This window comes from Artemia sp. Qi Xiang Cuo, chromosome 7, assembly GCF_049724085.1.
Source record: "Artemia sp. Qi Xiang Cuo chromosome 7, ASM4972408v1, whole genome shotgun sequence".
Classification (NCBI taxonomy): domain Eukaryota; kingdom Metazoa; phylum Arthropoda; class Branchiopoda; order Anostraca; family Artemiidae; genus Artemia; species Artemia sp. Qi Xiang Cuo.
In genome coordinates, this window is record NC_142800.1 from 27,620,789 (window position 1) to 27,648,641 (window position 27,853).

Sequence of the window (27,853 nt, forward strand, 5' to 3'; positions counted from 1 at the left end):
TATCTTATATAATGAATTTAATATAACGATTAATATAATATTAAATATAGCAATGTCGGGTTATTTCGCACACTGAAAAATGTTGAGTTTAGTCCATGTTGGAAGATTGAAAATGTAAAGAAGGAAGAGAACCATTCTAATGCTGATTCCCTCATATCTGTACTTCTATAATCACTTTTTAAGCTATTTTTTTCTTTTAGTTAATACGATTTAAGATAAAGCGTTTGGTTTACTTTGAAAATGATTATTCACCTCAATCAAATTTAATCGTATTAAGATATTGAAAGCTTAAATTTAAGACACAAAGCTGATATAAAACAAAATCAATTTTCCACCGATTGTTCAGGAGGTGGTGGACAGTTATACCTCATATTCACACAGGTCAACTCAGGTGGTGTAGCACAAGTGCATTTAAGACACTCCTCATTGGTTAAAAGTTGTTCCCCTAACTCAAACTTAACATCGCCAAACATGCAGAAAGGTGATACAGCTATAGGCAAAGTTGTTACTGGAATCTTTCCTGGAATTGCAACCTGTATAAAAGGACCGCTACGATTGTAAGTTGCTGAATAGTTTGCTCTACTTTCAAAGACTTTGTCAATAGCTATAGGAAGAGTCCTCACAGGCATTTTTCCTGGGACTCCAATTTCTATAAAAGGTCCAGTGCGATTATAAGTTGCTGAATAGTCTGTCTTACTCTCTAAGTTCTTGTCGATAGCTAAAGGAAGAGTCATTACAGGCATTTTTCCTGGCACCCCAACCTGTATAAATGGTCCATTTCTTTTGTACGTTGCTTGACTGCCCGTTTCGCTTTCATTTGGAATCTGTTTGCCTTCTTCCCCAGAAAGTGCATTGGCAGTGTCACTGGGGTTTTCTTTAGTATCTTCAGCTGGCTCAGTTTCAGTAAATCCTTCTAGCTTTTTAATACCATCTAAAGCATATTCTGAAGGACATTTGTACTTATAAGGGCAGCACACTTTTTCATCATAAATAGGAACGCATCCTGGGCTTGGTAGTTTTATGTTGCACAAAATGGTGCGACAACCGGCTCCGAAAATCCCCTTAAATTCTGGTGTACATGTGCACATTTGACATGGCGCATCAGGCTCTCTCGGGTAAAACCTTTCACCTTCAATATATGACTTGTTATTGTAATTACAAATTGGTGCTCCAACAGTGTTATCTGTGCTTTCATTTGTTTCATCATCAGCTTCTTCGTTTTTGCAGCTGACAAAATCTGTGGCGCAACAGTCATTCGGCTTATAAATTCTCTTGCAAGATTCTTTTCCTGGCTCAAGCCACCCTAATTGCTCTGGGCATTCAACGCTTGCGCATATAATTGTTGCATTATTTGGTGACTGAGAATCATCCTGGCAGAAACATCCTTGCTGACAAGGATAATCTTCTGATTTTTCTGGAATTTGTTCTCCTATTTCGTATAAATTCCCATTATAGTAGCATTTGTTCTGAAAGACCGATGAATCTGGACATTTGTAATAACTGGGACAGCATTCTTTCTTCAAGTACACTGGTTGACATCCTTTTTGTGCATAATGCTGGTAAAGTCTCCAATTGCATTTCACAGAATCACACATATCCACCTCTGTGGATTGCATACGTCGAGTATTTACTTTAATTTTGCACGTTCTTTCACATTCATGTATGTCCGGAAAATTATTTTCATTTCCTTCACAACCGCCGTAAGTAAATTCTTGACAAGCATTTGTCGTTTTATTAAATCCATACCTAGTATAAGTTCCAAAGCAGGGACCCTCTACAATAGGGTCATCACAGAAATTTGACCCTGATTGAGCGCCCCGAAGCTTGCTATACAAACCGCACGTTTTCATGCATTGCTTCTTTGATTTAAAAAGGTTTTCTGTCCCCCCGCAACCTCCATATATGTAAGGCTTACATTTCTCATTTTCTGGGTCGTAAGTCCAGCGAGCAAAGGATGCCTTGCACCTCCTACTCCCTAATTCTGGAATTTGTTTACAGATTTCCGGTAGTTGACGTTCTTTTGGTGCTTCGTTCATGAATTTTCTGCATCCGTGAACGCAACTTTCTAAATTTTCAAAGTTATTTCTGTTTCCCCAACAGCCACCATACCCAAATTGCGTGCAGGTTTTGGTTCTTGAATTAAAATAGAATCTCTTGTCGTGCATTCGGCATGGTCCAATGTCTTTAGGCAGAAAACAGATTTCTTCTTCTTCTTTGATGGCAACTTCTTCGTTTGAATGCTCTGTAGTTTCTCTAGCTTCTTCATTTGAGCGTTCCGTATTTTTTTCTAAAAATGAAAAGTCTAGTTAAGCTTAGTAATTATTGTGTAAAAGAGACTAAAATAAATTTTTATTAGAACTTGGGAGGGGGCAAGTGACGGGGTTTTCCAAAAGGGAGAGGACGCCTCCAAATGATTGAGAATACATGGGCATTTCAAGAGGAATTGTTAAAGGTTAGTCTTAGTTGCCTATAGTCATAGTTACTCGTTAAAAAGATTGTAGATGACAAATTAAGGCCACATAATCCCGGGGTGACGAAGATCATGACGGTCACACGTAGATCACGTGAGTCAGGGGAGCTTAAGGTAAAACGAATTCCCACGAAACATCTGAATTGCATATGCCAGGTGAGGCAGAAGAACGCCTGTTTCTGCTGCAAGTACAAGTAAGTAAGTAAGTAGATCGCACAAGAAGCTTTTTGAAAGATGAGGTTTAATCGAACATTCTAGGTATTAAGAAAGATTAAATTATTGGAACGTGTTTTCTGGGTGAAATAATGAGCTACAATAACTATACTGTTTAGTAATCTATCTAAGGCGAATCGAAAAAGAAGGACGTCTCGAATTAGGGTGGGAAGATTATATAAGAAACGATTAAAAAGAAGTGAGAACTCTATGCTAAGGAAAAAACCGCAAGGAACTGAAGGAAATTTGGGGGGGGGAATGTGTAGTTGCGCTGAACATAGGCATCTTTGAGCTGTGACTAGTTGTTGGTAGCAGAAGACTTAAAACTACGAAACATGATCTTCTAAGGCATAGATTGGCATATATTTTCGCTTTTTTCTACATAAAATATTATTTTGCAATGCATATTTTGCAGTTTAGGATTTTCTAGTAAATATGTGGCTCTATAATCGATTAACTAAAAAAACAAGTTTTTTAACTGAAAGTGAGGAGCAAAATTAAACTTAAATCGAACAGAAATTGCTGCGTATATGAGGGGGTTTCCCTCCTCAATACCTCGCTCTTTACGCTAAAGTTTGACTTGTTGATCCAATTATTTAAGATTAACTATTAAAAATATAAGCTTTTTTAAAAGTTCTAAAATAGCTTTTGCGTAAAGAGCGAGGCGTTGAGGAGCGGGCAGCCGCCTCAAACCCGTAATAATTTCTGTTCGTTTTAATCTTTAATGTTGGTCCGTACGTTTAGTAGAAAGCACTTGTTTTTTGTTTAATTTCTGATCTTTTTTTAAATAATGCCGGGAAATCCTGCTCTCCCTCGATGGAAAACTCCCTTCCCCAAGAAAATTTCTCAATGAAAGGATTTTCCCACGTAATTCCCCCCCCCACTAGGAAAATCCCCCCTCAAATAAAATATCTGTATACTTCTAAGTAACCATTACCACATGTAAATAATGGGCAAAGTTTATAGCTTGCAGCCCTTCCTCGGGGACTGAGGGGAGTCAAGTCATCCTCAAAGACATAGTTGCAAGATCTGTCAACTATGCTGAACAAAATATCTATCTTAAAAATCTAATCAGGTGACTCTAGATAGCGACAAGGACCACTTTAAATAGCGACAAATTATTATTTATTTTGAGTCTAATTTCAATTGATACCCGAACTACCTGTTTGATGCCCAAATCATTACTAATGAGAAAAGATTTTTCAAAAACTATTGTGTGGCTGGGGTTATCAAAGATATTGGCTACCTAAGGCAGAATCAAAAGAATTATTAGAACTATTAGAAATTAATGCTTTGTCTATGTCTTTTCTCTGCTGGTGTATGCGTTTTTCCTTCACAAATTTAATAAACTCTGGTAAAAAACAATCCGCTGTTACTCTCCATAGAGGGGTTTATCAAATACCATGTGTCTGTGACAATTACTATGTTGGGAGAACTAATCAAAATCTAAAAAAACGCATACACCAGCATAAAGGAGACATAGACAAAGCATTAATTTCTAATAGTTCTAATAATTCTTTTGATTCTGCTTTAGGTAGCCATAGCTTTGATAACCACACAATACTTTTTGAAAAATCTTCTCTCATTAGTAAAGATTTGGGCATCAAACATGTAGCTCAGGTGTAAATCGAAATTAGACTCAAATTAAACCATAGTATTTCTTTAAATAGGAACTTAGGAGAATATTCATTAAATTCTTTATACAAAAATTTAATTAAAAATAATCTAGCTAAATATTTTACTAAGCCAATAGATAATAGCACTGAACCTGTTACAAAAAGACCTTTACAGCTTGCTGCCAAAAAAAAACAAGATTAGCTTTGAAAACTTGTATTTAATTATTTTATTTCGTTTGGAAGAATTCTATTGTCTCACATCACTTTATTTATCAGTCCTGGTTGAACTTCATTGAAGTAATGATGCTAGGGCTGTTGTAAAAGGTTTTTAAAAATATTTTCAGTTTTAAAGTTCGCATTTTAATGCAAGTTATATACATATATATATATATATATATATATATATATATATATATATATATATATATATATACATACACATATATATATATATATATATATATATATATATATATACATATATATATATACATATATATATATATATATATATATATATATATATATATATATATATATATATATATATATATATATATATATATATATATATATATATATATATATATATATATATATATATATATATATATATATATATATATATATATATATATATACTATATACTATATATACATATATATATATACATATATATATATATATATATATATATATATATATATATATATATATATATATATATATATATATATATATATATATATATATATATATATATATATATATATATATATATATATATTTGTTGGTGTCGTGCTGAAGACGGCCCTTGGACATAGGGTGGAAATATCCACTGAATTGAATTCCACTGTCTTGAGAAAAATTTTCCCTATTGTTTCTAAGTTTGTTTGTTTTGCCAGGTGACTTTGGGGAACAAAGGGGCATGGGAGGGGGCTAGGTGCCATCCAATATATCTGTTTACTTAAAAAGGGCAGCGGAACTTTTTATTTCCGATCAAGTGAGCCCTTTCCCAACCCTCTAGGGTCATTGGTTGGATGCGATCACTCCTGGGAAAAACAAACAAATTCGCATCCGTGATCATTCTTTTGGTAAAAAAAGCAAAATTTAACTTTTTTTTATATAGGAGCGTGAAACCTGTACAGTAAGGTTCTATGAAATGCTAAATCTGATTCTCATTAAAATCACTTGATATTTTAGGGGTGTTTTCCCCCTTTTTGGAAAATTTGTCAAATTTTCTCAGGCTCGTAACTTTTGATGGTTAGCATTAAACTTGACATATTTTGTATATTTTGAATGAGCATTAAAATTTGATTCTTTTGATGCATCTATTGTCCTCAAGACTCTGTTTCTTAGAATTTCGGTTACTATTGAGCCGTATTGCTCCTTACTTACGGTTCGTCACCATGAACTGTTTGATAATAATTAAGATTGAGTCTATAAGTAATTATTGTACGTTATGTCTTAATTGAAGGCATGCAAATATTTTAAATCTATTTGATTGAAGGGGAGAAACTAGGCCCTTGACACCTCCCTTTCCTCTCCCTTTCCATTGTTCCACTGTTGGAGAGTTACATCTGGTTTAAACCAGAATCGAATAAATATTTTTAATCTGTATTTTTGGAGGGGTAAAATGAGACCTTGGCTCCACCCCCCCCCCCCATTTTTCCTATTCAAAATACAGAAATAGTGTAGGCAAAGGCTTTCCACCCGTAAGATTGAAGTTCCAATTCCCGATTTCTTAGTATAAAGACTATTAAAAAACATTGGAAAAAATTATGGCTGAGTTTGTCAAAATTTTAAAATGTAAACCTATATTTTGGCTCTCTAGTAAAAAGTAATTACCAAAACATAGTCTTCCGGTAATTAATACAAAATGAGAGTGCCAAAAAAAAACAGAAGTTCGTACATCCGAAGGTTTCCAAGAAATTAAACAAAGGTAAAGAGCAACACCAAAACGCAAAAGCCAAGTCATATGAGAAGTTAAAATTTAAATAGGTAGGAGTTGCTATGAAATAGACAGATAAATGCCACCTTAACACAACAGAATACAAAATAAATAACCAAGTCAAACTTCAAACAAACAGAAATTACTTTGACCGAATAGATGAAACCAAAAACGAGTAGAAATTCACACAAATAAGTGTGGTAATGACCCGTAAAGCGTCACTTTTGGCTCGAGTGTCATCACTGAAAACGAGAGGCTTTGAGCAGAGCAGTTTGTTTTTACCTCAGAAAGCCAAAGATAAGATCAAAACTACCAAGTTTTGAGGAAAAAACGAGCAATTTCTTAATATACATACATTTTTAACTCCTTATTTAGTATCACTATTTTAAAAGGATATTTTTGTAGTTTTTTTTTTCTTTTAGTTCCACCTCATTGAAAAGTATTGAAAATTCTGGTTTAAACGAAAGTTTAAACATAAAATGGTATTTTTGGACTAATATCCTGAAGTTTCAGCAAACTCTAGCCTTTAGAAGGTTTGAATGTAATGAAGTTCGTTAAAAGGGAAAATTTTCCTTTTTTTACAAAGCAGATCAAAAAACTATAAGCTCTTAAGGAAAAAATAAGTAATTTCTTAAAATAAATACATTAGTAACCTCTAATTTAGTTTTGCTATTTCAAAAGAATAGTTTTTTTTAGTAGTTTTCCTTTTGATTTAAGGTCACTCAAAAGTATAGAAAATTAATACTTAAATAAAAATTCAAGCATGAAATGGTATTTTTGGAGCAATGTCCTGAAATTTCAATAAAATGCATATTACACTCTAGTGTTTAGAAGGTTTGAGGGTATAGTCCCTTTCGAGGAAGTCATTTTTTTGTAAAACAAAAATATCAAGATACTAATTATTTTACAGGAAAAATCAAACAGCTTCTTATAATAATTCCCATCGTTTCTTGAAAAATCGTTTCTTGAAACACGGGAAGCGTCGGATGATTTACTCCCAACCGCACATTGCCGGGGAGCAAATCATCCCCGGGAGCAAATGCTCCCGGCCGAAGGCATTGAATCAGGAGATCGGTACCTGTGCAACGCAGACCTTTAGTCAGCATGCTAATTTTTTTTTTTTTTTTTTTTTTTTTTTTTTTTATCTGTTGAAATTGAAAGCATCACGAAGCCTTAAGAACAAACCCCAGTTTCCAAGGACACCTTGACGCGAGGTGTTACATTTTCTTCCTAAACTCACCATTGCGCTACCTACAATTTATCTATTATAAACGGATATTACAAATACACTAAAAACGGATAAAAGTAGAAAAATTGTGGATGAAATGTATAGAGACATAAAACATAATGGAAATAGTTTAAGCTTTACTAATCTTAATGTAGGCTATATTTACATTGACTATCAGATGAGGTCAGATTCAACATTTGCCCCCCCCCCCCCATTAAAGACCAACAATTAAGGACAATTACAAAATCTCCTAATATTTTCGAAAAAGCCAACAGTTTCTGGCAAATAATTGTTTTCTTAAAATCTTTTCCGCTCCCTCAGAAGAAAAGGCAGGCTTGTCCCAACACACCCTTTGATAAAAATTGCAATGTCCTTGGTTTCTGTTGTATTTTATTTAAAGAAGAAACCATATACATCTTTATTCTTATATACAAAATAATTAATAAATATGTAACCTGTACAACTGATTTGTAATAAGATTTTGATTCATATGAGAAAAATATTTTTCCTTATAAAATTAAACAGTGAAATGGAAACTTAAAACGAACAAAAATTATTGCTTTGCAGAATACGCAATATATATCCATACAATTGGCTCAAATATACCTCTTGTTATATTACCAATATTTGTAGAATTCTAAAAACTAGCTTCATAATGAAAACACTAAACTGACCCCCCTCCCCCCCCAAAAAAAAAACAGGAGGTTTTCTTAGGAGAAGAAAATTCCATAAGACACCTGCAAAAAAGGAAAGATAATTTATGAGGCTCTCAATAGTCTTCCGCAGGCCATAATATCGATATCTTTTAGTGTTTAATTATCATTCTCTAAAATACTCAAGAAACCGCAGTTTTCAGCAAAGCGCTAGTTTTAAAAACTATACAATATAGATTTTCACTTGATCACAACTACTGTTGTAACCATGACAGGAATAGATTGAAGGTAATCATGCATGAAGATTTCCTTAAAAAAAGACTCACCATTTTATCAAAAGCATAGTATCATCTGACCCCTCCCCCCTCCTTCCTAATGGGGCTAGATCTAGTCCTGGGCTTTCTACAAAACTTCTAAAAAAGCATGTTAACATTAACATTATACTTTATTATACGCGGAAAATTTTTATTAATCAAATTTAAGATTTCTTCAACTTTAATCCACGTTCTTCTATTGCCTTTAAATAGTATATTTATCCAAAAATTATTTATTTTTCGCAATGCCGTGATGGTATAAAGGGGGTAATGAAAAAATGTCCAGAGACGCGGTATTTGTATCAGCAATGAAAAGTAGCGGATAATTATATTATTAGGCCATATCTGGCGTTATGGCCAGATATGGCCATATTTTAGGCCATATCTTACCTGAATTTCGAAAAAAACTGGTGTTATGTTGTTATAATATTTTTTCCACGGTAGGAATCTTCATGCATGATTTCCAAAATCAAATATGTCTTTAATCTACTAGAGATGGTAATATATATATATATATATATATATATATATATATATATATATATATATATATATATATATATATAACTGATATTTCGTTAGCATGTCTGATATAATCAAATTTAGAAGGTTGTCAACCTATTCTTCTCAGGTTAACCCTTTTTTATTGAAATACAGTTTAACAACTCAGGTATATTTTGTAATTTACAAAAAAAAGGAATGTGGATCGTTTAAAATGAGGTAAACGTTTGCTACTTCCTTGATCAGATAGGCGTAACGGAAAAGCCTAATGCATCGACTATAATTTCGTCGGAAACAACCAGGGTTGGGCTCATTCTGCCTGAATGAATTTTGATAATTGTATGAGCCAGAAAAAAACTTATATTTTTAATTTTATTAATTGAAATTTTAATGAATAAATAAAAAATAAAAAATGAACGCATTATTTTTAAATACCGACATCAAAATAGAGAAAATTTACCCCCCCCCCCTCTCCTCCTTGATCCATATTAGGTCTGCACACACCTGAAAACAACGATTGTCTAAGATTTTGGTTTTTGTTTTTGCAAATTATGAAGTTTTCAGGGCAGTACCACAGTTTCGTCTGTGTTGTCATATTGAACTATGAAAACAAATAAGCAAGATTAATTTTTTCAAATTTAACAACGCTTTTTGTGCATAAAATTCAACCGTTAAGACTCTGTTGATTCCCAAGACATCAAAACCTTCAAAGGAAAGGTACACCTTAGTAGAGAGGCCTTATTGACTCCAGTACGAACACCAAATATGGGCATAGAATACGGTACGAACACCAAATATGGGCATGGAGTCATTAGGGAGAACACGTGGTTAATGGGGTCAATGACCTCTTTTTCCAAGGTCGATTTATTTGATGTTTCTATGTGTAATAACTCCGGGACGAAGGTTGCAAATGCGCATTGAATTCTAACGGGAACAATGTTATTGATCTAGGACTCGAGGGGGAAGTGAATTTCCGAGAACTTGATTGCGTAATCGAAGGGGAAGTGAATTTCCGAGAACTTGATTGCGTAATCGATCGTGAATGTCATGGTGTCCAGAAATAGTATTTGTTGTTGTTGTAAGTGCATGCTCGAGGCGAATGTCATGGTGTCCAGAAATAGTATTTGTTGTTGTTTTGGTCATGTACATGCTCGAGGCGAATGTCATCGAAGGGGAAGTGAATTTCCGAGAACTTGATTGCGTAATCAAAGTGTGTCAACAACAACAACAACGACCTTGACATTCGCTGTGAGCGTGCACTTACAACAACAGAAACCCGGAATTTGGAACACCTGTACTGTCGACCTCAATTCACCTATCGTGAATCAATAATTCCCCTTAGAAACAACAAATTAATTTCCCTTTCTTGACAGATCAATCAATCAATGACATCATCTGTCAGACTTTAAAAATTTTCGCCTAGAAACATTTCTCCAGGAATAGATCCGAGTCATTAATGTCTTCGCCTTGGGAACAGTTCTACTGGTCGAACTCCAAAGGATATTAATAACCAAAGGCCGCGGAAACAATTAGGCAAGAAAGATTTTAGCGATGAATTGTTTTAGCGCGCGAGAAGGTTTCCTATTAATTTGAAATGCGTTAGCACAGAGATGCCAATAACAAAGGAACACGCTGAATTTACGTTTAGGGATTATTTGGGCGAAACCGTTTTAGACAGGTTATGGAACTATTTCGGCGAAACAGATAGAGACATTTTAAAAGAAGATTTTTGAAGAGATTTTAGAAGAGAATTTGAGTGTGGTCGTTATAATACACAAGCTTCATTTGAACAGTGTTGTGAGGTCCTCTACCCCAACCCCAAAGGGTTCCGATCCTCCTACCCCAACCCCGAAGGAAGCCCCCGGTCCTCAAAGCCCCCCCAAGCGCCCCCCGGGCCCCCCGCGCCCCCCAAAGCCCACCCAGACCCCCAAAGGCCATCCCCAGGCCCCAAATGCCCCCCAGACCCCCAACTGTCCCCCGGACCCCCAAAGGCCCTCCCTGTGCCCCAAAGGTCCTCCTCCGGTCCCCAAAGGCCCATCGAGCTCCCAAAGGACCAATGGGGTCCCAAAGGCCCTCCACCGGTCCCCAAATGTCCCCCAGGCATCCAAAGGCCCTCCCTGTGCCCCAAAGGCCCTTCCTGTGCCTCAAAGGCCCTCCACTGGTCCTCAAAGCCCCCCAAGCTCCCCAAAGGGCCAACGGCGCCCCCAAAGGCCCACCCAGACCCCCAAATGCCATCCCACGGCCCAAAATGTCCCCCAGGCCCCCAACTGTCCCCCCGGACCCCCAAAGACCCTCCCTGTGCCCCAAAGGCCTTCCCCCGGCCCCCAAAGGTCCCCCGGGCTCCCAAAGGACCAACGGGGTCCCAAAGACCCTCCACCGGTCCCCAAATGTCCCCAGGCACCCAAAGGCCCTCCATGTGCCCCAAAGGCCCTCCCTGTGCCCCAAAGGTCCTCCACCGGTCCCCAAATGTCCCCCAGGCACCCAAAGGCCCTCCCTGTGCCCCAAAGGTCCTCCACCGAACCCCAAAGGCCCAGCGAGCTCCCAAAGGACCAACGGGGTCCCAAAGGTCCTCCTCCGGTCCCCAAAGGACCAGGGAGCTCCCAAATGACCTACGGTGTCACCTAGGCCCTCCCCCGGGCCCCAACTGTCCCCCCGGCACCCAACGGCCCTCCACCGGCCCCCAACGGCCCCCCAAGCTCCCAAAGGATCACCGGCGCCCCCAACGGCCCACCCAGACTCCCAAAGGCCCTCCCCGGGCCCCACAAAGGAATTATTTACTGACCTTCAGTTGTTGTGATTTTAAAAGTTCTGCTTTTGTTTTCTAAAATAATCGCCTAAAATTCCTCAAACTGTTTCAACCAAAGAGACACATACACAGAGACACACACACAGAGACACAAACATAGACACACACACAGAGACACACACACAGAGACACACACACAGAGACACACGCACAGTGACACACACACAGAGACACACGCACAGAGATACACACACATAGACACACGCACAGAGACACACACAGGTTGTGGTTTACCTTGTCAAAGTTACATTTTCATGATTTTTTCAATGTTCATTTTGAATTTCTTTCATTGAAATGCAAGAGTTGGAATATTTCAGCAGTGTTTGGTTGTGGTTTACCTTGTCACAGTTACATTTTCTTGATTTTTCAAAGTTCATTTTGAATTTCTTTCGTTGAAATGAAAGAGTTGGAATATTTCAGTAGTGTTTGGTTGTGGTTTACCTTGTCACAGTTACATTTTCTTGATTTTTCAAAGTTCATTTTGAATTTCTTTCGTTGAAAAGCAAGAGTTGGAATATTTCAGTAGGGTTTGGGTGTGGTTTACCATGTCACAGTTAAATTTTCTTGATTTTTCAAAGTTCATTTTGAATTTCTTTCGTCGAAATGTAAGAGTTGGAATATTTCAGTAGTGTTTGGTTGTGGTTTACCTTGTCAAAGTTACATTTTCTTGATTTTTCAAAGTTCATTTTGAATTTCTTTCGTTGAAAAGCAAGAGTTGGACTATTTCAGTAGTGTTTGGCTATGGTTTACCTTGTCACAGTTACATTTTATTGATTTTTCAAAGTTCATTTTAATTTCTTTAATTGAAATGCAAGAGTTGGAATATTTCAGAAGTGTTTGGTTGTGGTTTACCTTGTCACAGTTAAATTTTCTTGATTTTTCAAAGTTCATTTGAATTTCTTACGTTGTAATGCAATAGTTGGAATATTTCAGTAGTGTTTGGTAGTGGTTTACCTTGTCACAGTTACATTTTCTTGATTTTTCAAATTTCAATTTGAATTTCTTTAGTTGAAATGCAATAGTTGGAATATTTCATTGGTGTTTGGTTATGGTTTACATTGTCACAGTTTCATTTTTATGATTTGTCAAAGTTCATTTTGAATTTATTTCGTTGAATTGCAAGAGTTGGAATATTTTATTAGTGTTTGGTTGTGGTTTACAATGTCACAGTTACTATTTCTTTATTTTTCAAAGTTCATTTTGAATTTCTTTCGTTGAAATACAATAGTTTGACTATTTCAGTGGTGTTTGGTTGTGGTTTAACTTGTCACAGTTACATTTTCTTTATTTTTCAAAGTTCATTTAGAATTTCTTTCGTTGAAATGCAAGAGTTGGAATATTTCATTGGTGTTTGGTTATGGTTTACCTTGTCACAGTTACATTTTCCTGATTTTTCAAAGTTCATTTTGAATTTCATTCGTTGAGGTGCAAGAGTTGGAATATTTCAGTAGTGTTTGGTTGTGGTTTACCTTGTCACAGTTACATTTTCTTGATTTTTCAAAGTTCATTTTGAATTTCTTTCGTTGAAATGCAAGAGTTGGAATATTTCAGTAGTGTTTGGTTGTGGTTTACCTTGTCACAGTTACATTTTCTTGATTTTTCAAAGTTCATTTTGAATTTCTTTGGTTGAATTGCAAGAGTTGGAATATTTCAGTAGTGTTTGGTTTTGGATTACCTTGTCACAGTTACATTTTCTTGATTATTCAAAGTTCATTTTGAATTTCATTCGTTGAAATGCATGAGTTGGAATATTTCAGTAGTGCTCGGTTGTGGTTTAACTTGTCAGAGTTAAATTTTCTTGATTTTTAAAAGTTCATTTTGAATTTCTACAGTTGAAATGCAAGAGTTGGAATATTTCAGTAGTGTTTTGTTGTGGTTTACCTTGTCACAGTTCCATTTTATAAATTTTTCAAAGTTCATTTTGAATTTATTTAGTTGAAATGCAAGAGATGGAATATTTCAGTATAGTTTTGAAGTGTTTTAAATTGTAAAAGATACATTTTATTGATTTTTCAAATTTCATTTTGAATTACCTTTGTTGAAATGCATGAGTTGGAATATTTCAGTAGCGTTCGGTTGTGGTTTACCTTGTCACAGTTACATTTTCATGATTTTTCAAAGCTCATTTTGAATTTCTTTCGTTGAAAAGCAAGAGTTGGACTATTTCAGAAGTGTTTGGTTGTGGTTTACCTTGTCACAGTTACATTTTCTTGATTTTTCAAAGTTCAATTTGAATTTCTTTCGTAGAAAAGCAAGAGTTGGAATATTTCAGTAGTGTTTGGATGTGGATTACATTGTCACAATTACATTGTCTTTATTTTTCAAAGTTAATTTGAATTTCTTTCATTGAAATGCAAGAGTTGGAATATTTCAGTAGTGTTTGGTTGTGGTTTACCTTGTCACAGTTACATTTTCTTGATTTTCAAAAGATCATTTGAATTTCTTTCTTTGAAATGCAATAGTTGGAATATTTCAGTAGTGTTTGGTTATGGTTTACCTTGTCACAGTTACATTCTTGATTTTTCAAAGTTCATTTTTAATTTCTTTCGTTGAAATGAAAGAGTTGGAATATTTCGGTAGTGTTTGGTTGTGGTTTACCTTGTCACAGTTACATTTTCATGATTTTTCAAAGATCATTTTGAATTTATTTCATTGAAAAGCAAGAGTTGGAATATTTCAGTAGCGTTCGGTTATGGTTTACCTTGTCACAGTTACATTTTCATGATTTTTCAAAGCTCATTTTGAATTTATTACGTTGAAAAGAAAGAGTTGGAATATTTCAGTAGTGTTAGGTCGTGGTATACCTTGACAGAGTTAAATTTTAATGATTTTTAAAAGTTAATTTTGAATTTCTATCATTGAAATGCAAGAGTTGGAATATTTCAGAAGCGTTTGGTTGTGGTTTAGATTGTCACAGTTACATTTTCCTGATTTTTCAAAGTTCATTTTGAATTTCTTTCGTTTAAGTGCAAGAGTTGGACTATTTCAGTAGTGTTTGCTTATGGTTTACCTTGTCAAAGTTACATTTTATTGATTTTTCAAAGTTCATTTTGAATTTCTTTCATTGAAATTCAAGAGTTGGAATATTTCAGTAGTGTTTGGTTGTGGTTTACCATGACACAATTACATTTTCTTGATTTTTCAAAGTTCATTTTGGATTTCTTTCTATGAAATGCAAGAGTTGTAATATTTCAGTTTTGTTTTGTTATTTTTTAAATTGTCACAGTTACATTTTCTTGATTTTTCAATGTTCATTTTGTATTTCTTTCATTGAAATACATGAGCTTGAGTATTTCAGTAGTGTTTGGTCGTGGTTTAGATCGTCACAGTTACATTTTAATGATTTTTAAATGCTCCTTTTGAATTTTTTTATATGTCATTAAAGTGCTTTACTATTTAATTAGTGAACTGACTTTTATTCAAATTTAAAATTTAAATTTTAATGATTTTTAAATGTTCAATTTGAGTTTCTTTCGTTGAAATGCAAGAGCTGGAATATTTCAGTAGTGTATGGTCGTGGTTTACCTTGTCAAAGTTACATTTTCTAGATTTTTCAATCTTCATTTTGAATTTCTTTCGTTGAAATGCAAGAGTTGGAATATTTCACTAGTGTTTGGTTGTGGTTTACCTTGTCACAATTACATTCTCTTGATTTTTCAAAGTTCAGTTTTGAATCTCTGTCGTTTAAAAGCGAGAGTTGGAATATTTCAATAGTGTTTGCTTGTGGTTTACCTTGTCACAGTTACATTTATTGTTTTTTAAATTTTAATTTGAATTTCTTTATTTGAAATTAAATAGTTGGAATATTTCAGAAGTGTTTGGTTGTGGTTTACCTTGTCACAGTTACATTTTATTGATTTTTCAAAGTTCATTTTGAATTTATTTCGTTGAAATGCAAGAGTTGGAATATTTCAGCAGTGTTTGGTTGTGGTTTACCTTGTCACAGTTACATTTTCTTGATTTTTCAAAGTTCATTTTGAATTTCTTTTGTTGAAATGCAAGAGTTGGAATATTTCAGTAGTGTTTGGTCGTGGTTTACCTTGTCAAAGTTACATTTTCTTGATTTTTCAAAGTTCCTTTTGAATTTCTTTCGTTGAAAAGCAAGAGTTGGAATATTTCAGTAGTGTTTGCTTGTGGTTTACCTTGTCACAGTTAAATTTTCTTGATTTTTCAAAGTTCATTTGAATTTATTTTATTTGAAATGCAAGAGTTTGAATATTTCAGTAGTGTTTGGTTGTGGTTTACCTTGTCACAGTTAAATTTTCTTGATTTTTCAAAGTTCATTTTGAATTTCTTTCGTTGAAATGCAAGAGTTGGAATATTTCAGTAGTGTTTGGTGGTGGTTTAACTTGTCACAGTTACATTTTCTTTATTTTTCAATGATCATTTGGAAGTTCTTTATTTGAAATTATCGTGTTGGACTCTTTAAGTAGTGTTTGGTTGTGGTTTACCTTGTCACAGTTACATTTTCTTGATTTTTCAAAGCACATTTTGAATTTATTTCTTTGAAATGCAAGAGTTGGAATATTTCAGTAGTGTTTGCTTTTGGTTTACCTTGTCAAAATTAAATTTTCTTGATTTTTCAAAGTTAATTTTGAATTGCTTTCGTTGAAATGCAAGAGTTGGAATATTTCAGTAGTGTTTGGTTTTGGTTTACATTGTAACAGTTACATTTTCTTGATTTTCCAAAGTTAATTTAGAATTTCTTTCGTTGAAATGCAAGAGTTGGACTATTTCAGTTGTGTTTGGTTATGGTTTACCTTATCACAGTTACATTTTCTTGATTTTTCAATGCTCATTTTGAATTTCTTTCGTTGAAAAGCAAGAGTTGAAATATTTGAGTAGTGTTTGCTTATGGTTTACCTTGTCACAGTTGCATTTTCTTGATTTTTCAAAGTTCATTTGAATTTCTTTCGTTGAAATGCAATAGTTGGAATATTTCAGGAGTGTTTGGTTATGGTTTACCTTGTCACAGTTACATTTTCTTGATTTTTCAAAGGTCAGTTCCAATTTCTTTCGTTGAAATGCTAGAGTTGGAATATTTCAGTGGTGTTTGGTTATGTTTTACCTTATCACAGTGACATTTTCTTGATTTTCAAATTAATTTTGAATTTCTTTTGTTGAAATGCAAGAGTTGTAATATTTCACTAGTGTTTGGTTCTGGTTTACCTTGCCACATTTACACACATGTATAAACATATGTACACACACACACACATACCCGCATACACATACAAACACCCACATACACACACACACACACACACACGCACAAATACACACATACATACACACACACAAACACACACACACACACATACACACACACATACACACACACATACACACACATACACACACACACGTTAGGTTAAGTTAGGTTAGGTTAGCCCATGTACGCTTCACTTAGGTTAGCTTATGTTAGGTGAGAGACAGGCAAAAAGTTAGGTGTATGATTAGGTTAGGTTAGGTTAGATTAAGTTAGGTTAGGTTAGTTAGGTTAGGCTAGGTTAGCCTACGTACGCGCTCATATAGGTTAGGTTAGGTTGGATTAAGTTAGGTTAGGTTAAGTTAGGTTATATTAAGTTAGGTTAGTTTAAGTTAGGATAGGTTAGATTAAGTTAGGTTAGGCTAAGTTAGGTTAGGCTATGTTAGCCTACGGACGCGCGGGTACGTAGGCTACCCTAGCCTAACATAACTTAGCCTAACCTAACTTAATCTAACCTATCCTAACTTAACCTAACCTAACTTAATCTAACCTAACCTAACTTAACCTAACCTAACTTAATCCAACCTAACCTAACCTATCTTCGCGCGTACGTAGGCTAACCTAGCCTAACCTAACTTAACCTAACCTAACTTAATCTAACCTAACCTAACCTAATCAAACGCCTAACTTTTTGCCTGTCTCTCACCTAACCTAAGCTAACCTAAGTGAAGCGTACAGTGGCTAACCTAACCTAACTTAGCCTAACGTGTGTGTGTGTATGTGTGTGTGTGTGTATAGGTGTGTTTATGTATGTGTATGTGTGTGTGTGTGTGTATGTGTGTGTGTATGTATGTGTGTATATGTGTGTGTGTGTGTGTGTGTATGTGGGTGTTTGTATGTGTTTGCGGGTATGTGTGTGTGTGTGTGTACACATGTGTATACATGTGTGTAAATGTGGCAAGCTAAACCATAACCAAACACTAGTGAAATATTCCAACTCTTGCATTTCAACGAAATAAATTCAAAATGAATTTGAAAATAAAGAAAATGTAACTGTGATAATGTAAAACATAACCAAACACCACTGAAATATTCCAACTCTTGCATTTCAACGAAAGAAATTCTAAATGAAATTTGAAAAATCAAGAAAATGTAACTGTGACAAGGTAAACCATAACCAAACACTACTGAAATATTCCAACTCTTGCATTACAACTAAAGAAATTCAAATGAACTTTGAAAAATCAAGAAAATGCAACCGTGAGAATTTAAACCATAAGCAAACACTACTGAAATATTGCAACTCGTGATTTTCAACGAATGAAATTAAAAATGAGCTTTGGAAAATCAAGAAAATGTAACTTTGATGAGGTAAACCATAACCACACACCACTGAAATAGTCAAACTCTTGCATTTCAACGAAAGAAATTCGAAATTAAATTTGAAAAATCAAGAAAATGTAACTGTGACAATGTAAACCATAAGCAAACACTACTTAAATATTCCAACTCTTGAATTTAAACTAAATCAATTCAAAATTAACTTTGAAAAATCAAGAAAATGTAATTATGACAAGGTAAACCATAAGCAAACACTACTGAAATATTCCAACTCTTGCATTTCAACGAAAGAAATTCAAAATGAACTTTGAATAATCATGAAAATGTAACTGTGACAAGTTAAACCACACGAAAACACTTCTGAAAGAGTCAAACACTATCATTTAAATTAAAGTAATTCAAAATGAAATTTTAAAAAACAAGAACATGTAAATTTGACAATGTAAACCACGATCAAACACTATTGAAATAGTACAACTAGTACATTTCAACGAAAGAAATTCAAAATAAACTTTGAAAACTCAAGAAAATTTAGCTGTGACATGGTAAACAACAGCCAAACACTTCTGAAATATTACAACTCTTGCATTTAATATGAAAGAAATTCAAATTAAATTTGAAAAATCAAGAAAATGTAACTGTGACAAGGTAAACCAAAAGCAAACAATACTGAAATATTCCAACTCTTGCTTTTCAACTAAAGAAATTCAAAAATGAACTTTGAAAAATCAAGAAAATGTAACTTTGACAAGGTAAACCACAACCAAACACTACTGAAATATTCCAACTCTTGCATTTCAACGAAAGAAATTCAAAATGAAATTTGAAAAATCAAGAAAATGTAACTGTGACAAGTTAAACCACAACCGAACGCTACTGAAATATTCCAACTCTTGAATTTCTACTAAAGAAATTCAAAATGAACTTTGAAAAATCAAGAAAATGTAACTGTGACAAGGTAAACCACAACCAAACACTACTGAAATATTCCAACTCTTGCATTTCAACGAAAGAAATTCAAAATGAACTTTTAAAAATCAAGAAAATGTAACTGTTACAAGTTAAACAACAACCAAACACTTCTGAAATATTCCAACTCTTTCATTTCAACTACAGAAATTCAAATTAACTTTTAAAAATCAATAAATGTAACTGTGACAAGGTAAACCACAAGCAAACACTACTGAAATATTCCAACTCTTGCTTTTCAACGAAATAAATTCAAAAATTAACATTGAAAAATCAAGAAAATGTAATTGTTACAAGGTAAACCACAACCAAACAATAGTGAAATATTCCAACTCTTGCATTTCAACGAAAGAAATTCAAAATGAACTTTGAAAAATCAAGAAAATGTAACTTTGACAAGGTAAACCACAACCAAACACTACTGAAATATTCCAACTCTTGCATTTCAACGAAATAAATTAAAAATGAACTTTGAAAAATAAATAAAATGTAACTTTGACAAGTTAAACCAAAACCAAACACTACTTAAATATTCCAACTCTTGCATTTCAATTAAAGAAATTCAAAATGAACATTGAAAGATAAAGAAAATGTAACTATGACAAGGTAAACCACGACCATACACTACTGAAATATTCCATCTCTTGCATTTCAACGAAAGAAATTCGAAATTAACTTTGAAAAATCAAGAAAATGTAACTGTGACAAGGTAAACCATAACAAAACACTACTTAAAAATTCCAACTCTTGCATTTCAAAGAAAGAAATTCAAAATGAACTTTGAAAAATCAAGAAAATGTAACTGTGTCATTGTAAACCACAACCAAACACTACTTAAATATTCCAACTCTTGCATTTCAATGAAAGAAATTCCAAATTGACTTTGAAAAATCAAGAAAATGTAACTGTGACAAGGTAAACCACAACCATACACTACTGAAATAGTCCAACTCTTGCACTTCAACGAAAGAAATTCAAAATGAACTTTGAAAAATCAGGAAAATGTAACTGTGACAAGGTAAACGATAACCAAACGCAACTGAAATATTCCAACTCTTGCATTTCAACGAAAGAAATTCAAAATGAACTTTGAAAAATCAAGAGAATGTAACTCTGACAAGGTAAACCAAAACCATACACTACTGAAATATTCCAACTCTTGCTTTTCAACGAAATAAATTCAAAATGAGCTTTGAAAAATCATGAAAATGTAACTGTGACAAGGTAAACCATAAGCAAACACTACTGAAATATTCCAACTCTTGCTTTTCAACGAAAGACATTCAAACTGAGCTTTGAAAAATCATGACAATGTAACTGTGACAAGGTAAACCACAACCAAACACTACCGAAATAGTCCATCTCTTGCATTTCAACGAGAGAAATTCAAAATGAACTTTGAAAAATCAAGAAAATGTAACTGTAACAAGTTAAACCATAACCAAACACTACTGAAATATTCCAACTATTGCATTTCAAAGAAAGAAATTCAAAATGAACTTTGAAAAATCAAGAAAATGTAACTGTGACAAGGTAAACCACAACCAAACACTACTGAAATATTCCAACTCTTGCATTTCAATGAAAGAAATTCAAATGAACTTTGAAAAATCAAGAAAATGTAACTGTGACAAGGTAATCCACATCCAAACACTACTGAAATATTCCAACTCTTGCTTTTCAAAGAAAGAAATTCAAATTGAACTTTGAATAATCAAGAAAATGTAACTGTGACAAGGTAAACCACTACCAAACACTACTGAAATAGTCCAACTCTTGCTTTTCAACGAAAGAAATTCAAAATGAGCTTTGAAAAATCATGAAAATGTAACTGTGACAAGTTAAACCACAACCCAACGCTACTGAAATATTCCAACTCATGCATTTCAACCAAACAAATTCAAAATGAACTTTGAAAAATCAAGAAAATGTAACTGTGACAAGGTAAACCACGACCAAACACTACTGAAATATTCCATCTCTTGCATTTCAACGAAAGAAATTCAAAATGAACTTTGAAAAATCAAGAAAATGTAACTGTGACAAGGTAAACCACAACCAAACACTACTGAAATATTCCAACTCTTGCATTTCAACGGTAGAAATTCAAAATGAACTTTGAAAAATCAAGAAAATGTAACACTGACAAGTTAAACCACAACCGAACACTACTGAAATATTCCAACTCTTGCATTTCAAAGAATGAAATTAAAAATGAACTTTGAATAATCAAGAAAATGTAACTGTGACAAGGTAATCCACAACCAAACACTACTGAAATATTCCAACTCTTGCATTTCAATCAAAGAAATTCAAAATGAACTTTGAAAAATCAATAAAATGTAACTGTGACAAGGTAAACCACAAGCAAACACTACTGAAATATTCCAAATCTTGAATTTCAACGAAAGCAATTCAAAATGAACTTTGAAAAATCAAGAAAATGTAACTGTGGCAAGGTAAACCACAACCAAACACTACTGAAATATTCCAACTCTTGCACTTCAACGAATGAAATTCAAAATGAACTTTGAAAAATAATGAAAATGTAACTGTGACAAGTTAAACCATAACCAAACACAAATTAAATATTCCAACTCTTTCATTTCAAAGAAAGAAATTCGAAATGAACTTTGAAAAATCAAGAAAATGTAACTGTGACAAGGTAAACCACAACCGAACACTACTGAAATATTCCAACTCTTGCATTTCAACGAAAGAAATTCAAAATGAACTTTGAAAAATCAAGAAAAAGTAACTGTGACATGGTAAACCATAACCATACACTACTGAAATATTCCAACTCTTGCACTTCAACTAAAGAAATTCAAAATGAACTTTGAAAAATCAAGAAAATGTAACTGTGACAAGGTAAACCATAAACAAACACCACTGAAATAGTCCAACTCTTGCATTTCAACGAAAGAAATTCAAAATGGACTTTGAAAAATCAAGAAAATGTAACTGTGACAAGGTAAACCACCACCAAACACTACTGAAATATTCCAACTATTGAATTTAAACTAAAGAAATTAAAATGAACTTTGAAAAATCAAGAAAATTTAACTGTGACAAGGTAAACCACAACCAAACACTTCTGAAATATTCCAACTCTTGCATTTCAATGAAAGAAATTCAAATGAACTTTGAAAAATCAAGAAAATGTAACTGTGACAAGCTAAACCATAGCCAAACACTACTGAAATAGTCCAACTCTTGCTTTTCAACGAAAGAAATTCAAAATGAACTTTGAAAAATCAAGAAAATGTAACTTTGACAAGGTAAACCACAACCAAACACAACTGAAATATTCCAACTCTTACATTTCAACAAAAGAAATTCAAAATGAACTTTGAAAAATCAAGAAAATGTAACTGTGACAATTTAAACCACAACCGAACTCTACTGAAATATTCCAACTCTTGCATTTCAACAAAAGAAATTCAAAATGAACTTTGAAAAATCAAGAAAATGTAACTGTGACAAGGTAAACCACAACCAAACACTACTGAAATAGTTCAACTCTTGCATTTCAACGAAAGAAATTCAAAATGAACTTTGAAAAATCAAGAAAATGTAACTGTGACAAGGTAAACCACAACCAAACACTTGTGAAATATTCCAACTCTTGCATTTCAATGAAAGAAATTCAAAATGAACATTGAAAAAATCATGAAAATGTAACTGTGACAAGGTAAACCACAACCTGTGTGTGTCTCTGTGCGTGTGTCTCTGTGTGTGTGTCTCTGTGCGTGTGTCTCTGTGTGTGTGTCTCTGTGCGTGTGTCTCTGTGTGTGTGTCTCTGTGTGTGTGTCTCTGTGTGTTTGTCTCTGTTTGTGTCTCTGTGTGTGTGTCTCTGTGTATGTGTCTCTTTGGGTGAAACAGTTTGAGGAATTTTAGCCGATGATTTTAGAAAACAAAAGCAGAACTTTTAAAATCATAAAAACTGAAGGTCAGTAAATAATTCCTTTGTGGGGCCCGGGGATGGCCTTTGGGGGTCTGGGTGGGCCTTTAGGGGTGCCGGTGATCCTTTGGGAGCTTGGGGGGCAGTTGGGGGCCGGTGTAGGGCCTTTGGGTGCCTGGGGGACATTTGGGGACCGGTGGAGGGACGTTGGGACCCCGTTGGTCCTTTGGGAGCTCGATGGTTCTTTGGGGACCGGAGGAGGGCCTTTGGGACCCCGTTGGTCCTTTGGGAGCTCGATGGGCCTTTGGGGATCGGAGGAGGACCTTTGGGGCACAGGGAGGGCCTTTGGGTGCCTGGGGGACATTTGGGGACCGGTGGAGGACCTTTGGGGCACAGGGAGGGCCTTTGGGGCACATGGAGGGCCTTTGGGTGCCTGGGGACATTTGGGGACCGGTGGAGGGCCTTTGGGACCCCGTTGGTCCTTTGGGAGCCCGGGGGACCTTTGGGGGCCGGGGGAAGGCCTTTGGGGCACAGGGAGGGCCTTTTGGGGGCCGGGGGGACAGTTGGGGGCCTGGGGGACATTTTGGGCCTGGGGATGGCCTTTGGGGGTCTGGGTGGGCCTTTGGGGGCGCCGGTGGCCCTTTGGGGAGCTTGGGGGGCTTTGAGGACCAGTGGAGGGCCTTTGGGGCACAGGGAGGGCCCTTGGGGCACAGGGAGGGCCTTTGGATGCCGGGGGGACATTTGGGGACCGGTGGAGGGCATTTGGGACCCCGTTGGTCCTTTGGGAGCTCGATGGGCCTTTGGGGACTGGAGGAGGACCTTTGGGGCACAGGGAGGGCCTTTGGGGGTCCGGGGGGACAGTTGGGGGTCTGGGGGGCATTTGGGGCCTGGGGATGGCCTTTGGGAGTCTGGGTGGGCCTTTGGGGGCACCGGTGGCCCTTTGGGAGCTTGGGGGGGCTTGGAGGACCGGGGGCTTCCTTCGGGGTTGGGGTAGGAGGATCGGAACCCTTTGGGGTTGGGTTAGAGGACCTCACAACACTGTTCAAATGAAGCTTGTGTATTATAACGACCACACTCAAATTCTCTTCTAAAATCTCTTCAAAAATCTTCTTTTAAAATGTCTCTATCTGTTTCGCCGAAATAGTTCCATAGCCTGTCTAAAACGGTTTCGCCCAAATAATCACTAAACGTAAATTCAGCGTGTTCCTTTGTTATTGGCATCTCTGTGCTAACGCATTTCAAATTAATAGGAAACCTTCTCGCGCGCTAAAACAATTCATCGCTAAGATGTTTCTTGCCTAATTGTTTCCGTGGCCTTTGGTTATTAATATCCTTTGGAGTTCGACCAGTAGAACTGTTCCCGAGGCGAAGACATTAATGACTTGGATCTATTCCTGGAGAAATGTTTCTAGGCGAAAATTTTTAAAGTCTGACAGATGATGTCATTGATTGATTGATCTGTCAAGAAAGGGAAATTAATTTGTTGTTTCTAAGGGGAATTATTGATTCACGATAGGTGAATTGAGGTCGACAGTACAGGTGTTCCAAATTCCGGGTTTCTGTTGTTGTAAGTGCACGCTCTCAGCGAATGTCAAGGTCGTTGTTGTTGTTGTTGACACACTTTGATTACGCAATCAAGTTCTCGGAAATTCACTTCCCCTTCGATGACATTCGCCTCGAGCATGTACATGACCAAAACAACAACAAATACTATTTCTGGACACCATGACATTCGCCTCGAGCATGCACTTACAATAACAACAAATACTATTTCTGGACACCATGACATTCGCGATCGATTACGCAATCAAGTTCTCGGAAATCCATTTCCTCTTCGATTACGCAATCAAGTTCTCGGAAATTCACTTCCCCTTCGAGTCCTAGATCAATAATATTGTTCCTGTTAGAATTCAATGCGCATATGCAACCTTCGTTCCGGAGTTATTACACATAGAAACATCAAATAAATCGACCTTGGAAAAAGAGGTCATTGATCCCATTAACCACGTGTTCTCCCTAATGACTCCATGCCCATATTTGGTGTTCGTACCGTATTCTATGCCCATATTTGGTGTTCGTACCGGAGTCAATAAGGCCTCTCTACTCACCTTTTTAGGCTGTTTGGTTTCGTATACTTTTAGCTTGTTGTTTGCTGTTTTTTTTTAATATTTCGCCTGCATACTACCGCAAATTGCCTAACTGCATATCGAGGTCCTCCTCATTGAAACAAAACCCCCTTATCTTCCTTAATTTTTAAAATATATGTAGCTGTGTAAGTTCATTTAACAATTCAAACGGCCGGATTACACTTTCACTGTCCTTGGTAGGCTACTCAAAAATTATTTCTAAATGAATATTTTTTTATTTTTTTATTATTACTGGTATTATTTTGCTATAGGCCTATATCTGGTTATATTTTAGGAATAATTTTGGCGTTTTGTGCAACTTTAATGAGCCTTCTTGTGTTATCTAAGAACTAAAGTAAAGGATTTCAAATACTGACGTCGGAATTTATTTTTATCCAGTATAACAAAAGTAAGTCAATAAATAGTTGGTTTTTAGTCAAAACTATAATATGGTATTTTTTGACAAAAAAAAATTTCGTCAAGATTCTAACACACCCCAATACCAAAATACGATTGGTCGATAGGTCTACTCTGTGCGTTAATACGCTATTTCTCATTTGAGTCTCAAAATGAATAGACTCTGTTTATTTTTGTGGTAAAGCTTCTAATTTAGTTAATTATGAATTTAGTAAAAATATATTAAGACGCAAATACAAAGTTTAGAAATACCACTTTTTATTAAGATAAGGAATATATCCTGCCAAGTTTCTGCTTAACGGGAAATGGAGAAATATGCCATTTCTTAGGTATTGCGCCGGTGGGTTAAAGTAAGGTGTGGTTGATAATAATGTATAAAAGATACATTTTATGGGAAGGGGCAGATTTAGACTGATACTAACTTTATGCCGGACTGACTTCTTGTCCATTGCTTATAGAAATATGTTGAAATCTCGTCGGATTGCTATAGGTCCCAAAGAATCCTATTGTATACTAATATAGCTTTCTGAGACTTGTAGTCTGCTTGGGATAGTCTGGCTCAATGAAAATATTTATCTAGTATTTTTATATGTTAATTGGATAAAAGTATTGCATTATAGCCAATCTCTCTACGATATACCTTTAGCCCCTCGAACATACCCAGTCGGTACGCCTCATTAGTCCGATCATAGCCTAAGGCACGCTACCAAATTTTAATTACCTTAGGGACAGAGTTTATCTCCCCTATAAAGGGAGAATGACGGCATCTACGACTACACCACCGAAATACCAATAAATACACCTCACCACATTTTCAATGTTAGTTCTATAAGCCTTTTTTAATTTTATTTTTATTTTTAGGCATAAAATACTAGATACCTAGTAATTAATCTTAAAATAAAATGTTTAATCTTAAATAAAAAGTCTTATAATGAGTTTTTTTTTTCAAAGTATCCTATCGTTTTACATAGCTCTCCCTGAATTTCAATAATCCTACCTGAATCTGAATTTACAGTTTGTGAATATAAAAACAGAAAAACCACAAAAAATTTTTGCTTCATATCTTCACTTTCGTAAAACTCAAATTGTACTTCCTTTGTATTGAGCGGACCCATAAGCTATATATGGGTATTTGATCTTAACCAATACTTGTTTTTTTCAAGTTAAACATCATTTTGTTTGTTTTATCTTGAACTAGCTAATAAAACCTTGTGCAAACAATTTCATAACTAACAATCGAAAACCCCAATATAGATAGATACAAAACCAAAAAACCCAATACATATATATATATATATATATATATATATATATATATATATATATATATATATATATATATATATATATATATATATATATATATATATATATATATATATATACATTGTGGATTGGTTCCATAAACATTCACGTCCACGTCTATATCCCACGAGTTGTTTTATTTCCACAACCTCCTATAGTTTTATTTATATTCCTGGCTATTTAAAAAAATCTCACCTATATCTGAAAGCACAGTTTGTAAATTTAACAACAGCAACACTGTTAAAAGTTTAAGCTTCATATCTTTCCTTTTACAAAACTCAAATTAAACTTCCTTCCCACTGAGCAGATACAGGAGCTATATATGCGCTTTCAGTCGTAACCAAGACTCGTTTTTTTTAAGCTATAACAGTGTTTTGTTTCTATGGAAAATCCCGCTGGAAAATTGTAGAATTTCCAGAATACACGCTAACTAAGTGCGTATATTTTAAATTCTCTAATTTGTTCTGTAAATTTGTAGGGTCTATAGTTGCGTAAAATGTTACATGCATGTCTGTTAGGGGAAAGGGACTCCTCTACCTCTTTCAGAAGAATTTTCAGCGATGCAACCCCTCCCCCCTCCCCTGCTAGAAATAGCTAAGACCACCTATAATTTTTAATACAAACCACAATTTTAAACACAAAGGATAGTTACGGGATAGTTTAGTGGATAATAAGTAATATGGAATAGCAATTTATAGTAGAGGAGGTATGCTATTTAAATATCGGGACTGCACACTGTTTTTTCAAAGTCCATGGGTAAAGGGAGGGGAAGCTAGAACCGATTTTCCCAGTCAATTGAAATTGAGTAGTTTTATGTCAAGAAGAAAAC

The 27,853-nt window shown here is 35.0% G+C and overlaps 1 protein-coding gene across 1 annotated transcript; it reads right to left on the reverse strand.

Moving 5' to 3' along the window:
* LOC148950122 (uncharacterized) lies at positions 1-27,351 on the reverse strand. Its single transcript, XM_089092156.1, has 2 exons — positions 27,220-27,351; positions 1-2,287 (listed from the first exon to the last, which is right to left on the reverse strand). Exons 1-2 carry the CDS (start codon positions 27,281-27,283, stop codon positions 324-326), a joined length of 2,028 nt encoding a protein of 675 aa, XP_088948282.1. The 5' UTR covers positions 27,284-27,351; the 3' UTR covers positions 1-323.
* Positions 27,352-27,853: the final 502 nt, after the last annotated feature.

Bases quoted from the DNA above. Each gene is read 5' to 3' on its own strand.
- LOC148950122 (XM_089092156.1), bottom strand. From the start codon at position 27,283: ATGAAGCTTAAACTTTTAACAGTGTTGCTGTTGTTAAATTTACAAACT. The intron at 2,288-27,219 runs GTGAGATTTTTT...TTTCATTTTTAG, and splicing joins AACTGTGCTTTCAGATATAG to AAAAAAATACGGAACGCTCA.